The sequence below is a fragment of the Candoia aspera genome, chromosome 3 (genome assembly GCF_035149785.1).
Source record: "Candoia aspera isolate rCanAsp1 chromosome 3, rCanAsp1.hap2, whole genome shotgun sequence".
NCBI classification, from domain to species: Eukaryota; Metazoa; Chordata; class Lepidosauria; order Squamata; family Boidae; genus Candoia; species Candoia aspera.
The window spans coordinates 124,100,551-124,116,490 of NC_086155.1; the positions used below are offsets into that span (position 1 = coordinate 124,100,551).

At 46.5% G+C, this 15,940-nt stretch overlaps 1 protein-coding gene across 1 annotated transcript in view; it reads left to right on the top strand.

The window, feature by feature from the left end:
• TRIO (trio Rho guanine nucleotide exchange factor) overlaps window positions 1-15,940 on the top strand; it is a 268,321-nt gene that overhangs the window by 216,597 nt on the left and 35,784 nt on the right. Inside the window, exons 41-44 of the mRNA XM_063298754.1 lie at window positions 593-662; window positions 4,714-4,803; window positions 5,866-5,958; window positions 14,862-14,912. Coding sequence (XP_063154824.1) covers window positions 593-662; window positions 4,714-4,803; window positions 5,866-5,958; window positions 14,862-14,912 — 304 coding nt within the window. The remainder of the gene's footprint in view (window positions 1-592; window positions 663-4,713; window positions 4,804-5,865; window positions 5,959-14,861; window positions 14,913-15,940) is intronic.

A 15,940-nucleotide genomic window follows, 5' to 3' on the forward strand; every position in this document is an offset into this window, starting at 1 on the left:
TAATAACATTTCTTTTCATTATAGGCAGAAGCTTTGATTAATTTTTGACAGACTTAGCTGAAAATTTAAGTCCCTCCATTTTATAATTGAAGAAATCTACCATAGATAACATCTCTATTTTGAGACCTGTTCAGATAGCAGGCAGCATTTGCCCTCTGGGCTGACTATACGAGAGAGAGATTGGAAAGTCTAGAGATAAAAATCTGTCTGATGAACTAATCTTACTCAGAAGGCATTTCAGATGGGATTTGACTATCTCTGAAGAATCTGTATGTGGAAGAACTTTATTACAATTATTATTAGGCCTCAAAATGGCCACCTGTCTCTCCCTTCCCCTTTAATATGTCTGAATGAGTGATGACTCCTTAATAGATAGGCCTTGGACTATATCCAGTTCTTAGCTTTCATTACAGGCTCTTGCAACATTATCTATTTAAGGTGAATTTTTTTCCCCCTCAGGTGTGCTGGTTAAAGATAATGCTTCAGTTTGTTTTTGTTAAGGTTTAGAGATACGTAAGAAACGAGTACTTCTTGCCCTATTGAAACAAACAAACACAAGAAAAGTTCTGTTTTTGTGTTTTTTTCTCTGCAGTTTCTTTTTAGGAGAATTAGAGAAGTGCCTTGAGGATCCGGAAAAATTAGGATCACTTTTTGTTAAACATGTAAGTATGAGCATCAAGTCCCCATTTTAGGTGCAGAACCTTTTTTTAAATTAAACAAAAACATTTCAAAATGCAGAGTTAAACAAAAACAAGGAAATTTTGGAGCACAAATATGCACATTTGTATGTGTGAATATATAATATATATAATTTACTTAGTAAAACTTGGTTAATATGTAAGAATGACAAAGATAATTTATAAAATATTATAAATTAAGGAAGTTAAGGGTATTCTTATCATTAAACTGAATATTTATAGACAGTCTTTTTCAATCAGCCACCCACATATTGCCCACTTTATGAATAATCTTTATATTACTTAATTGCATAATTTACTTTTGCTTCATTTATTTTATTTCTTGACTTTTAAATGAAAGTGGTAGGGAATGAAAACCTTGAAAAAAAGATAATGATTCACAATCCTCGTGTAATGACTGCCTATCCAAATCAGCAATCAGACTCGCATAGAATTCTATGGAAATCTAATTTAATGATGAATAGTATGCAGAATCACAGGCGAAGCTGAGAATACCAAAAGCATGGGATTTCTCCCAATTAAACCATAAGCAAACCCAGACCCCTCCCCCCAGTGTCAGTACAATTCCATTCCACTGCAGGTGTTCAAAACAGTTGCTGGCAATCTTCGGGTAATTACTTTGGCCAGGCAAGTTAGTCCAAACATGAATTCCTTCGTACTTGCATCATCCAGCTTCCTGCCTGGTACGAACTAACAGCAGCACCTCCCTCCTGTCCAGCAACACGTATCAGCACCAGCATGGCATGGGAACTTGTTACGATGTTTCAGGGACATTGGAACAGGAGCCATGACACCTCTTGGTTCATAAGTGACCTTTTAGGAACAATAAAAGAGGGACTGTTATGGCTTTGCATGTTGAATCCTAGTAGAGAACCATGTGGGCAATCTAAAATTAGAGGTGGAAAAAATAAAAACTGATGGGCATTTTTGGATTCTAGTGACTCAAGTCCTATGAATCAGAATTTTTTAAAAATGTTACTAGCTATTCTTCGTACTGAAAATGAATTTACAAGCTTCCTTTCTGGATATCTAGCAGACTTAACAAGAGTATGGTAAAGTGCAACATATTTAATAAAACTCCAACATTCAGTATAGATCCAATATCATATCAAAGCTGTGAAAAAAAATCTAACAGTAGTATATCTTGCAAAAATACATAAGTTTAAATTGTAATCAATTTGTAGGATTAAAACTGTAAAGGAACCAATTTTTGATCTTTTGAGGGACAATTCCTTAAGGGAGAGGCCATTACTGAAGTCTTACCCCTTAGCTCCAGTAATTAACCTAAAGGCAGGTTTTAAAAAGGATATAAATATCTTTTGCCTGGAGGGACCAAGGGAATCTGCTTTCCTCAGTGTTTCTCTTCATATTCATCAAAAGCTTAATTGAGGCCCAACTGCCCTTTTATTTGGTTTATTACAGAGCAGTTGGAGGAGGATATCCTGAGCAATAAATAAGACAGGGATGGATAAAAATGTCAACTTTAAAATCAAAATTCTATATGTTATTATAATTGGTAATTGCTTATCTTCTCACTGACACACTGACAGAGTTCCTGACTCCTGTTATTGCTTAAAAATAAAGTCCCTTAGTAGAGATGAATTTCTCATTAGCACTGACTTTTTTTTTAAACTCTGCAAATCTTGGTTCAGATTGCTTTAGGCCTTGATCTTGCGAATGATGTGAAAGCATGGAAATCAGCTTATTTCATTATTATTGCAGTCTACCACAGTTTCAACTTTTTTGGAGACTTTTTTTTCAATATGTCTTTCTTCGCTGTCAGATGTTGTTCACTTACGTCCTAATCTATGCAATTTAAAGAAATCAACTTGCATTGTGTAAGAAATTAAGGTGTGTTTGTTACAGTCAGTCATGTAGAAAATAGTTTTCTTTAGTTGTCGGGGGTCTGCTAGATTTCCTCACATTAAGAAAGAACTGGACAGATGGAAAAGCAGCAAGATTCCAGCCTAGTCAGAACATCTGAAACCTCCATGATTGCTGCTTCTCTACAGGGAAGAAAAGCTGGAAAGCATTTGAAGCTTTCTCCTTTCAGTTCTTTGATGGCAAATCTTCCTTGGCTTCTAGGAAAAGAGGAAGAGGGGACAACCAGAAAGAACAGTAAAAATCCACTATTGGCCTCTCTTCCATGTAAGTCCCTCAAGTGTTCCTTGACCATCAGAAAGGAGTCATTAGGGAACCTTCAGCATTCTGTGGTACAAGTTAATTTCTTTAAATTGCATAGCTTAGGGTCATCTGCACATCCTGCTTGCCCCAGCTTGGAGATACTTCTGGAGGACAGAAAAGCCTGATGTCACCTGCAGCCTGCCTCTGTCCTGCTGGGAAGGCAACCTCTACTTGTCTTTTCTTGCTCCACATCAAAAATATGTTATCCAACTTCTAACAATGCATGTATTGCTGCACAGTCTGCCTGCCGTAGTTCACTTTGTTATCGGCAAATGCTTCCTCTCCATCTTGTTAGTATTTGCTGTAGCAGACATACACCGCTTCTCTCTGGCCATTGGTTGCTGCCCCTCATGGCCATTTTGTCCTGAGCTCCTGGATTGACTGATTCTTTCAGAAGGGACCTTCCCTCATAAAGCTCACAAATGATAGCCAATCAGAGAAATGCAGTGAACCTCTGGAATTTCTATCCACGTACTTTTTTAGACTTTTCACATTTTTAAAGCAATCTACCAGTGAAATGGTAGACCACCTTTCATCCTCTCTTGCTGATAAATGGTAAAATGCTGGATTGACACTGACAAGAATTCTGCCAGTTTCACTTTCTAGCTCAAGTAAAAGCAGAACGATAAACTATCTACAGTCTTCTATAAGATTGGAAAAGCCCTGTCCAAAACAGAAGAGGAGTCATGGAAAAGGTTGGCAAATGGAAAACATGTTCTCATAGACCACCCTCAGGAAGGAATTCAATAGGTTCTTGCTTTCCCTACACAGGTGGGTGGGATAAAGAAGCAGAGGAATCACCATTTGGCAACTGATAACTGCTGTCCAGATAAAACATCTGGCCAGCATTAAGGCCAAAGCCTTGAAATCCAGACAGCAATTTCTTAAGCTGGCTTAATTTCCAGCCAGATTCAATGTAAGAGGCAAACAGCTTACAACTTCTGTGCAGATGAGCTCTTTCTCAGCTTAAACTAGATTTTTGGAAGTTCAGTATGCAAACAATCATAACCATTCTCCTTTTTTTTTTTTTTGGTCTGGTGAACCAGTTCTTAAAACTGTCATGGATTAAATTTGTGGGTGGTATCAAGCATGTATTTGATACCTCTGCTGCAATGGCTCCTGATTTTTCCCTGTGGTCAAAACTTTCTCATATTGGGAACTCCATATATCTTCAGTGCCTAGAAATTTGTATAAGCAGTTGTTGCTCAGTTTATTATGAATACCTAAACTAATTGGTGGAGACCATTGTCAGTAAGATCATAGTGGTGACCATAGGACTTGGGGCTATGTAGGGTGGCCTTCGTTTTTTCCCATTACAGAAAATGAAAGTGAGCATTAGACCTTGCTTTGGCTTCACCTGCACTGAAAACATACTATAAAATCTAAGCCAGTACCTATATGAGCTGATGACCAGCAAAGCCCATCTGGAAAGGATTCCTTGAGAGCACAAAGTTTGGAAATTGGTGCTTTGGACATATGTATGTGTATATCTAATCAGTTCAATAATTATTTTATTAAAACTGTAATGACAGTTATGTTCATACTTCATTGTGTGTTTAGTTCAGTATGTTGATAAAAGAGGTGTATGCTGAGTTGGACGCAGCGTACACCTCAAATATAGTTACACTGCTTCTGTTTTGAAAAGGTGGTGCTACGGTTGTAGATATAATTGCTATCTTTAGAGATGCAGTATACATTTTGTTTCTTCAGGCTGTGGTGAACCAGAACAGAACCAGAATTTGCAGACTACAGTAACCTCCATTTTATTCCATGTCAGTTTGCTTTACGTTTTTCTTCAATACACATTTGTTGTTCTTTCTCTTCATTCCAGGAGAGAAGATTGCACATGTATATAGTTTATTGCCAAAATAAACCAAAGTCTGAGCATATTGTCTCAGAATACATTGATACATTTTTTGAGGTAAGTGCCAAAGAAATGGGGGATATATCTGTGTCTCTTGGTAGAAGGGAAACAGCTATACTGTAATCTTTTCCAAATTTACTTAATCTTTTCCATCTCTGATACGCTAACACCCTTGGGATTGGGGCTGAAATTGGCTTATTTTTACCAAATGAATGAATGTGTTTCCTGTCTATTAGCTCTGACATTTAATATCTCTGTATATCAAATCCCAGTTCATAGATGGATTACACATAGCCCGTGACTTCATTGTAAAGCTAAATCACAATGACTGATTAAAGTGAATCTGTGATGTAGTCAGAGACCCCAATAGCTTATGCATACCAGACTAAGGAGATTCAGTTGAGAGGGAAAGAACAAAAAGAGGGTGATAGAGGACATTAGTACTTATAGCTAATAAGGATATTTTTATTCAGCCATGTCTTATGTATAAAGTTCTTTTTACAGTGCTGATTCTGACAACTTGATATAGGTAAGTAGGGCAGCTGTGCTCCCAAATGTGAATGATCACATAATACTTCTGTGAATGTGAGTGATTAACAGTAAATTGGATATAATTCAGAGGCCAGTTGGGGAAAATCTTATAACCTTTATTTTGTAAGACCTGACAGGATGGAACTGGCTCTTCTATACTGCAGAGTAAAGTGATATTACTGGTTTTTCTCCAAATGTACTGACACTATTTGAAGCCCACTCACCCCAAGTTTAGCATCCCAAAACTGTACAACACCAGGAAACTGCACTGAATTCAGCCAGGCTTCCCCTTGTCATTCCGTCAGGCAAAGGATGATAGGATCAGCTGCAACAGGATGAAACAGTATGGTTTCTCTCCTCTCACTCAAATGAAAAAGAATTCCCCCCCACACACACCTTTGGAATGTATATAGAAGTTGTGTTTATTGATAAACTTACATAAATGAAAACCAAAATACCTCAATTTATTTTCTAATTAAAATTGAGAATTAAGCATAGGAGAAACTGGAGGGAAATTTAAAGCCCAACATACCAAAATAATCTGCTTAAACTATAGAAACTACTCTGAACTTTATGTATTATTACTAGGACCTGAAGCAACGTTTGGGTCATAGACTTCAGCTCACAGATTTGCTGATAAAACCAGTACAAAGAATTATGAAGTATCAGTTATTACTAAAGGTAAGTAACTTTGGATGATACCTATTTGCAAATAAATTACTAAATCACATTTGGAAATCAACCTCTGTCTGGTGACTCTCTGTACATCACTTCATCAGAGGTGCAAGCATCCTTTCACCCCTGGTTATTCACCATTTCTCTTCATGTGACTAGTTTTGATTCTTTGGGCTCTAATGACTAGCCCTTCTGAACCCCTCAGAGAGATCCCCATTAACATCCTCACCTAGAAGATGGCCTTTTTGATAACCCCTCTCTTCAGTTGGAAGGGATGGGAAATCAGGGGTTTGGTCTTGAAGGAGGATGTCAGTCAAGACAAGGTGGTCCTAGGACTAGATCCCTGCTTCATAGCCAAGATCAATTCCATACTTCACTGAGCACAAGAGATTATGCTCCCATACTCTGCCCAAACCCCCTCCATCTTAGACAACAAATCTGGCAAAAGCTAAATGTGCACACAGTGCTAAGAATATACTTCCAACATATTCTGGAGGGGCTGTTGGCTGATAGGCTCCCTATTTTGTGAGAGATTAATAAACTAAGAAGATGGGTGGGCCGGGAAATGCATCAAGCCAGCAAGAAAGAAGTTCCCACTGGAATCAGTCAAAGGGTTTTTGTCATGCACTGCCTACCGCCGAGTAAAGCACAGACACTGGTTCAGTTGAAGCAGGCTCTGTTTTATTCATCGCGTAGTGCCAGTTGTAGAAAAAAGCTGAGAGTGACAGGAGCGCGCCGGTGCGGGGTTTAAATACCCCGCGCCGGTCAGCGCCCCCTCACTCAGGGTTACGTCATCCCCCCTTTGTCCAACATGCTGTCTTGCCGGTAGGTTAGGGGCTGCGAGGCCCCGCTGGCGCTCCGGGATCGCCCATCACCGGTTTCCTTATTCATCCGGTGATTGCTGTCAGCTGGGCGATCTCCGTTGCGCTAGCGCTAACAGCTTGGGTGTGCCTCGCGATCCGCTTAGCCTTTGTATCTTCTTCTTTCTTCTTTGTGAGCTGATGGCTGCTTATCTTGAGCCCCTTCCCCTGCTTCCTCGTTATTGTCATGTGTGCCATTGCGCTGATGTCTTCAGCTCAACGGCACTCATGACATACTGCCCCCTGTCCGAATAGTGCCCCCCCCCGGCTTTCCGGTTTTTTACCAGGAGAGCTGTCAAAATGGTTTTTTTTTTTTTTTGAATTTCCCGCCAGAGTGTTTTCGCCCCTCCCTTTGTTCCGCCCTCTGCCTCGTGTCCATCTAGGGTGTGTTCCCAGTGCGCATGCCCCGATCACACCCTGGGCGTGCGCATGCTCCGGCCACACCCTGCTTGTTTGGCTCAGTTCGGCGAGGAGAGAGGCGTGGCTGGTCGGGTGCTTATCAGCTCCAGGTAGGGCCCTTATTTTTATTCCAAGTGCGTTGCCTTTGTTATGTGTGCTCCTGGGCATTGCCCCCAGGTATGCACTGTTGACTTGATTGCCACTCCCCCGTGGGCCCGGGGTGGGGGGAGGGTGCTGGCAACCGCTTGTCACTCCCTCGTGGGCCCGGGGCGGGGGGGGTGAGTCCCGGGGGGGGAGGTCCACCCAAGTCGCGGGCTTGGGGGGGCCCTTTCCCTTGGGGCACGGTAGGCAGGGGGGGCCCCGCGGGGGAGGGGGTATGCAGGTGCCGGTTTGCTTGTCTCGCCTTAGGCTTGTCGGGGTACGCCCGGTGAAAAGCCCGGGTCAGGTCAGGCGCTTTAACGTTGTGCGCCGCCACCCATTCTGGGTGGGGGAAGTGTTTCCACCTGACCAAATAGTGTAAAGTTCCCCGTTGCCTGCGGGAGTCGAGTATGTCCCTTACTTCGAAGTGATGTTGGCCGTCGATCATCACCGGTGAGGGCAGTGGCGTGCTTGGGTGCCATCGAGAGGTAGTTGCAGGTTTCAGGAGGCTGGTGTGGAATACCGTGTGGAGTCTCCGTAGGTTGTGTGGCAGGTCCAAGCGTATTGCCACCGGGTTCACTATCTGTGTGACTCGGAACGGCCCGATGTACTTAGGCCCCAGTTTTTTCGAGGGTTGGGGCGACTTTAGGAATTTGGTGGATAGGTAGACCATATCCCCAGCCTGGAACGTCGGTGGTTGGCGCCGGTGCTTGTCGGCCTGCTCTTTGTAGGCCGCCTGTGCTTCCTTCAGCGCTGCCGTGATTATTGGCCACGATTCCGCAATCTTCCGTCCCCAGTCACTAGCGTCCACCTGGGGTCCCGGGGGTTGTGGTAGCTCCGGTATGGGGACGAAGTCGCGCCCCGAGACTACTTCGAACGGAGTTTTCCCCATGCTCGTGTGGACGGCGTTGTTGTATGCGACTTCGGCGAACGGGAGCAGTTCGACCCAGTCGTCTTGGTGGTAGTTGGTGTATGAGCGTATGAATTGTTCTAGGGTGGCATTGAGGACCTCTGTGGCTCCGTCCGTCTGGGGGTGCCAGGCAGTGGATAGGGCCTGTTGGGTCCCCGTCAGCTTTAGGAAGGCCCGCCAGAATTTAGAAGTGAATTGTGTGCCCCTGTCGGTCACCACACGTGCGGGACATCCGTGTAACCTGTACACGTGTATGAGGAAGAGTTTGGCTAGTTGTTGTGCGGACGGGACCGATGTGCAGGGGATGAAGTGGGCCTGTTTCGAAAAGTAGTCTTTCACCACCCAAATGGCCGTTTTCTTCTGGCTGGGTGGGAGGTCTACTATAAAATCCATGGAGATTTCCTCCCATGGGCGGGAGGGTTCCACCACCTGTTGTAAAAGTCCCGAGGGCTTGCCTGGTGCCCGTTTGGCTCTGGCGCACGTTGGGCAGGACGCTACGTAGGCTTTCACGTCCCGTCTTAGCGCGGGCCACCAGAATTGACGCCTTGTTAGGTGCAGGGTCTTAAGGAACCCAAAGTGTCCCGCTTGCTTGGTGTCGTGGGATCTATGCAAGATCGCTTGGCGTTGCGAGTCCAGGACATAGATTCTGCCTTCCCCCCATGCCAGGTCCTGTGCCATCGTTACCTTGTCGGGGTTTGCTAGGAACCAGGGGTCGGTTTTGAGGGCGGCGGTGAGGTCCGTGCGTATCCCCCCTGGTAGTTGCGGTTGGCGTCGTCTGGTCACTGGTTGCCGCGCCGTAGAGTTGTGCTGCCTCCGAGCGCCGCTCCGGGTGGTCACAGCCATCCCCAGTTGGGAAGCGGATAGGACCGTCCCAATCGTGTCTGGGGCGGGCTCTTCGTCTTGGGGCAGTCGGGAAAGGGCGTCAGCCAGGAAGTTCTTTTTACCCGGCATGAACTTCAGCTGAAAGTTGAAGCGGCTGAAGAATTGGGCCCATCGAACCTGTTTTGGGCTGAGGCGTCTGGGCGTTCGGAGGACCTCGAGGTTCCGGTGGTCGGTCCAGACCTCGAATGGTTGGGCGGCTCCTTCGAGTAGGTGTCTCCATGTTTCCAGCGCCGATTTTACCGCGAAGGCTTCCTTCTCCCAGACGTGCCATCGCCTTTCTGTCTCGGAGAATTTCCTCGACAGGTAGGCGCATGGTTTCAGGAGTCCTGTGGGGTCCTTTTGGAGTAGGATGGCCCCCAGGGAGAAGTCTGAGGCGTCGGCTTGGACCACGAACGGCCGTTCTGGGTCCGGGTGCACGAGGATTGGCTCTGTGGTGAACAGCGCTTTCAACTTATTGAATGCGGTCTGGCACGCGGGAGTCCAATTCAATACTGTGCCCGGGTTCTTGGCGCGTCGGGTGTCCCCCACCCCTTTGGTTTTGAGGAGGTCCGTTAGGGGGAGGGCTATCTCCGCGAACCCCCGGGCGAATGACCTGTAAAAATTCGCGAAGCCGAGGAAGCTCTGGAGTTGGCGTCTGTTGCGGGGGCGTTCCCAGTTCACCACCACCTCGACTTTTGCGGGGTCCATTTCTATGCCGTCTCCGGAGATTCGGTACCCCAGGTAGTCTAGGCGCGCTTTATGGAATTCGCACTTTGCGGGTTTGGCATAGAGCTGCGCCCTTCTTAGCTTATCGAGGACTTGTCTGACTAGGGTCACATGTTCCTCGTGCATTTTGGTGTAGATAAGGACGTCGTCTATGTAGACGAGGACCCCTTTGAACAGGTGTTCATGCAGAACCTCATTGATGAGCTGCATAAACACCCCCGGGGCCCCCGCGAGTCCGAACGGCAGCACTTTGTACTGGAAGGCGCCTAGGGGGCAGTTGAACGCAGTTTTCCATTCGTCCCCCTCCCTGATTCGGATGCGGTAGTACGCCTCGCGAAGGTCCAGCTTGGAGAAGACCTTGCCCATGGACAGGTGGGCGAGCATATCTTTTACCAGGGGTAAGGGGTATTTATTGGACAGGGAAGCCGCGTTTAGGCCCCGGTAGTCGGTGCAGAGCCGTAGGGTGCCGTCTTTCTTCTCCCGGAATAAGACGGGGGCTCCGACCGGTGAGCATGCTGGCTCTATGAATCCCCTGTCTAGGTTTTTATCGATGAACTCCCGGAGGGTTGCCATCTCCTTCGGGGTCATCGAGTAGATCTTCGGTCTAGGTAAGGGGACGTCGGGCAGCAGGTCAATCCGACAGTCCGTCTTGCGGTGGGGGGGTAGTTGATCAGCTTCTGCCTCTCCGAAGACCTCGGAGAAGTCAGCGTATTCTTCCGGTAGGTCTGCTGTGGTAGCTGTGTTGTCCTGTGTAGCCGCCTCTGCTCGTCCCACAGTGGGGTTGGTTCTGCCCGCCGGAACTGGCGCCCGGTACTCGCCGTCGCCGAATAGGAAGGTGCGGGTCTCCCAGTCGATGCGCAGGTTGTTTGTCGCGAGCCATGGCATTCCCAAGACTGCGATGGGTCGTCCGATGTGGGTGACTACGAACGATGTGCGTTCGGTGTGGGTGCCCATTTGCAGGGTGACCGGCTCGGTCTGCATCGTGGCTGGTTTCCCTCCCGCTGTTGAGCCATCCAGCTGGTGGAATGCCAGCGGCGTGGGGAGGGGGGAGCAGCGGAGGTCGAGTTTGGCGACTAAGTCGGGGTGGATCAGGTTTTTCGAGCACCCCGAGTCCACTAGTGCCGCGGCCGTGGTGACTCCGTTGCCGGCAGAGAGTTTGATTGCCGCCATTATAACGGAGCTTTCGCCGTTCCATCGAGGTGGTCCGCGCTGCTGTCCCACCGCCTGCCTCGCAACGCGTTTCAGGGCAGGCGGGGAGCGTTTCCCGCCGGCTGGTCTGGGTCTACGGCGTCCTCTCCCCCCCAGTAGGCGTCCCAGCCTTCGTCTGGTGTCGCTGTGGCTCTGGTCATTCGGCGGTGGGGGGGCGGCGGCGGGTTAGGTGGTTTGAGGCTAGTTTTTGGGGCGGGTTTGGGCGCACTAGCCGGCGGTCGGTTGGCGAAGCAATCTGCCGTCTTGTGCCCCAGTTTTCCACACCTCCCTCAGGGCCCGCGATGAAATTTCTTCCTTGGGTATGTGGGACCGGCCGTCCCCACGTGTGGCGCGGGTACCTTTGGGCAGGTGTTGGTCGTGTCTTCCGTCGTTGCCATGAGGAAGGTGCGGTGCGTGTGTTCTGCTTTCCCCGCGAGGTGGATCCAACCGTGTAGAGTCTCCGGGTCGTCCCGGTAGAGGGCCCATTGGAGTACGTCGCGGTTGAGCCCCCTTTTGAACATTTCCAGCAGGGTGGTCTCGGACCAGTCTTTGATCTTCCCTGCGAGGGCTTTGAACTCGAGGGCTAGTCCGGGACAGTGCGTGCGCCCTGTTTGACTCTTTGGAATGCGCTTTTCGCCCTCACTTTGGCTAGTGGGTCCTCAAAGTAGCTCTTCATCTCGGTGATGAAGGCGTGGAAGTTGGCGAGGGCGGGGGAGCTGGACTCGTACAGTTGGACGTACCAGTCCACCGCCCGGTCTTGTAGTTTGATCGCCACGGCTGCGATCTTGTCCGCTTCGGAGTCATAGGAGTGTCCGTGCCTCCCCATGAACTCCCTGGTGTTCATAATGAAGAACGACAGTTTCGCGGGGTTCCCATCAAAGAAGATGGGGAAGTCCTTTGGGGCCCGGGCGTTTTGTGAGCCCCCTCCTCTCACTTCCCGGCCTGTGGCGTCATCCGCCTGGGCCGTTTGTTGACCATCATCTGGCCCGTGGGAGTGCGGCGCCTCGCTCGGGGTGTGGACCTGTGCGGGGACGTCGTTGGGCGGCGCAGGGGACATCAACGATTGAAGCATGGTCCGGAGTTCCTTCAGTTGGGTCTCCATGGCCGTGAGTCTAGCCTGTGCGTCCCCGTCCGCGATCCGTGCCGCCGCTGGGGCCGGTTCCATCGGTGTGTCGGCGGGGGTGGGTCGCCGGTGGCGTTCAGGCACTCCCGTCCGTTGGCCCGCTTCCTCCGCCATCGGCTGGGTTGCTTCTTCGTCCTCCCCCGTGCTTACCGCCGTTGGGCTGCCACTCCACGCCCGTGGCTGGGGTGCGATGTGGGGCGCGGGGTTCTCCGCTGGTCTCGGGAGGTATGTTGCTCCCTCCCGTGGCCAGGTTGCCTCCATCGCCATCTCCCCCTGGGGTTGGAGCTGAGGCTCGGGTTGGGCCGGGTGGGTGTCCATGGCTCCGGGAGTCCGCGGTGCCTCTGGCCTCGATCGGTCCTCCTCTGCTTCTTGCCGTGCGGCTCGCCCCCCTTGTCCGCGTCGCGCCGGCCTCATCGTTCCTGGTCTTCTCGCCGTCTACTCCTCCCGCGGCTCGTTGTCGTCCAGTGGGGCTCGGCAAGGCTGAGTTTGTGACTCTCAGCTTTATGTCATGCACTGCCTACCGCCGAGTAAAGCACAGACACTGGTTCAGTTGAAGCAGGCTCTGTTTTATTCATCGCGTAGTGCCAGTTGTAGAAAAAAGCTGAGAGTGACAGGAGCGCGCCGGTGCGGGGTTTAAATACCCCGCGCCGGTCAGCGCCCCCTCACTCAGGGTTACGTCATCCCCCCTTTGTCCAACATGCTGTCTTGCCGGTAGGTTAGGGGCTGCGAGGCCCCGCTGGCGCTCCGGGATCGCCCATCACCGGTTTCCTTATTCATCCGGTGATTGCTGTCAGCTGGGCGATCTCCGTTGCGCTAGCGCTAACAGCTTGGGTGTGCCTCGCGATCCGCTTAGCCTTTGTATCTTCTTCTTTCTTCTTTGTGAGCTGATGGCTGCTTATCTTGAGCCCCTTCCCCTGCTTCCTCGTTATTGTCATGTGTGCCATTGCGCTGATGTCTTCAGCTCAACGGCACTCATGACAGTTTTTGATTACATTACTATTTGATTACATCAATAGTAGGGGTCTATTAACAAACATGTGTAGTGTGACAATCTGGGCTGAACAATCTTATGTTCATTAAACATTATAACAAAATAAGCATACCTCCACAGTTGTGTCCTTTGGTTTCTGTGCTATGATGGAAAACTGTTTACTGGGAAAATTGTTATAGCATATCCCTTTCCTATTGGTTCCATCTTCAATGACCAAGACAAAAGTTAGGCTTACTATGAAATACCATTTTGGTCATTAAATGACGGTCCCAACAATCCCACTCTAAAAAAGGGGATAGATTTAGGGACAGGTTAAACAACCAAAGGTCAAATTGTTAACTCGTGTTTGCTAACTGTTACACATTGTTCTTCCATTTTCCCATGTGTTCTTGCTGTTCGCAAGTTTTATGTTGTTACAATGAATTAGTCAATAACAAAGGATTAAATTGAGCTGAAGCTAATGCTGAAGGGGTAGGGGGTACTACAAAGGACAAGAAGAAATCTTAAGCCCCACCTTTTAGCCAGAAGAGGTGGACTTAACTCTTTCCTGTTGGGTCTGTCTTTCAGTAATGAGAAAATGTTTCATAGTTAAGTCCAACTACCAATCCTTTTTGAAGCATGCATAGGCCTATTACCATGTATCTTTAGTACCATGTATTACTATATCATTTTTATCTTCTTAACTTCCTCTACTATATTTAACTACCAATATATATAAAATGAAATTTCTGCCCACAAACTTCCTATCTAAAGAATCTGACGAAAGAGAAATTGTATTTGAAATTTGGAAGAACGCAGTAAGACTACCCAGAATAAGGATAGTCAATTCAAACAAAAGATAAGGTGGCAGCTGAAACAAAGAGAAGGCTAGCTGAATATATGAAAGGAGAGAGTTCTAAACACTAAGGGGGCCATGGGGAGTGGAGTAAACAGATTATAACAATGCAAGAATCAAAGAGAACGATCAAGATAATTGATCAAGATAAGAAAAGACAAGTCCAAGTTGAGATTTAAAGACTGAAGTTCAAATTCAAGAGAAAGCTAGAGAGAAGAGACCAGTAGAATGTGGCACAGTTGAAGCACAAAAGAACTGAAAGCAGAGATGACAGCCTAGATCAGAATAAATTATTAGTTATGCTTTCTCTTCAAAGCAGTGAGGCTACACTATAATTTACTCTCTATTTAAACCCAAACATTTCAACTGAAAGGTGGGAAGATATAAAACCAAAACTTTATCAATGTTAAGTAAATAATAATGTTAATAAAATCAGAATATACAAAGAAAATCTTTGAGAATTTTACTGAACACTTTTAGATTAACCAATTATTTGAGATTAGAGGGACAAAGGTCTTAATTTGGTGAAAAGATAAACAAATAATGAAGACCAAATAAATGTTTACTGGGGAATGCATTTTTCTGTTTTAAAAATGTATTGTCTAAGAAAATGGAAGTTCAGTACAGCAGATGGAAGACTAACTATTGGATAGGTGTACCTGCAATCAAAAAGAGTCAGGAAACAGACTGTATTTTTACCATTTGAACTTTCTACTATCTAAGCTTTTAATGTCATCAGGACTTCATAGAAAACCTATAAATAAGTGATGGATAAATATCTATTTTATTATCTGCTGTTTCTGAAAAAGAAGGCTTTGCACTTTAGTTGTTCATCTGCTTTAAAGAGAAGTTTCTAATTCCATGATTTTTCTTCACAGGATTTCCTCAAGTACTCTAAAAAAGCTAATCTTGATACAACAGAATTAGAGGTACTTAAAAAAAAGTTGCTTATTTTTAAAGTGTATTTATGGTCCCAGACCAATAAAAATATTGCTTTAAAACTGTTCCTAACACCATCTTGGTAAGTCTTATAGTAATAACAATCTGTTAACAGTCTTTTAAATACTGATCATTAGGAAATCAATGCTTTTCCCCCTACCCCACTGTTCATGTAAAGATGATAGTAGGTTATACAATTTCTACACTGGAAAATGATGGTTGGTCAGAGGCCTTGAGATGACACTTCTAAAATAGAGACACTGTTTAGGAGTGCCATACTCCTTCTTGTCCCAGTGTTTTTTACTTCAGGATAAGATGTCATTTTGTCTTGGCACTCTTCAACCATTAGCAATGTATGTGTAGCTAGGTGTGTGTGAGAGAGAGAGAGAGAGAGAGATAAAAATGCAGTCTGATGAATCTCAGGAACCCTGTGAGAGGACAAGCTCTTGATCCTCCAAGTCAGTGTTCACCTGATCCTATGAGAGGGAATTGAGGATAACTGGTGTCCTCATTGCTCCCTTTTGGCCTTCACATTATGAATTCTGCCAGCTATTTTCCCCATCATGGTTAGGATCCAATCATGTATATAGTGCAGCACACATATAACTGCTTGGTGTTCGTTTGTTTGTTTGTTTTTGTAGTGGCTGACTCTTAGTGAGGTGCAGAAACCCAAATCACCCCTCCTCTCCTTTCCAGACACTGTAGCTCCTTCTGTGTTTTATCTTTCTGTCAGTGGTTGAAACCTCAGACTGTTCAGCAAGCTGGTCTGCATCAGATAAAATGGCACTAGCTGTAGATGCAATAACAGTTATGAATTGTTAACCCATCTTTAAGGGGCTTCAAGAATTTATATTGTGATGGAATACCACTTTGTTAGGTGCTGTCCTTTCAGTACTTCCATTAACAACTATTACAAGGTCCCTAGGCTCATAAAAATGACCATAACTCTGGCACTTTATTCTAAATAGTATATTGTGGATATAGGAGAAAAACATAGTATCTGTGACACAAAATCCTA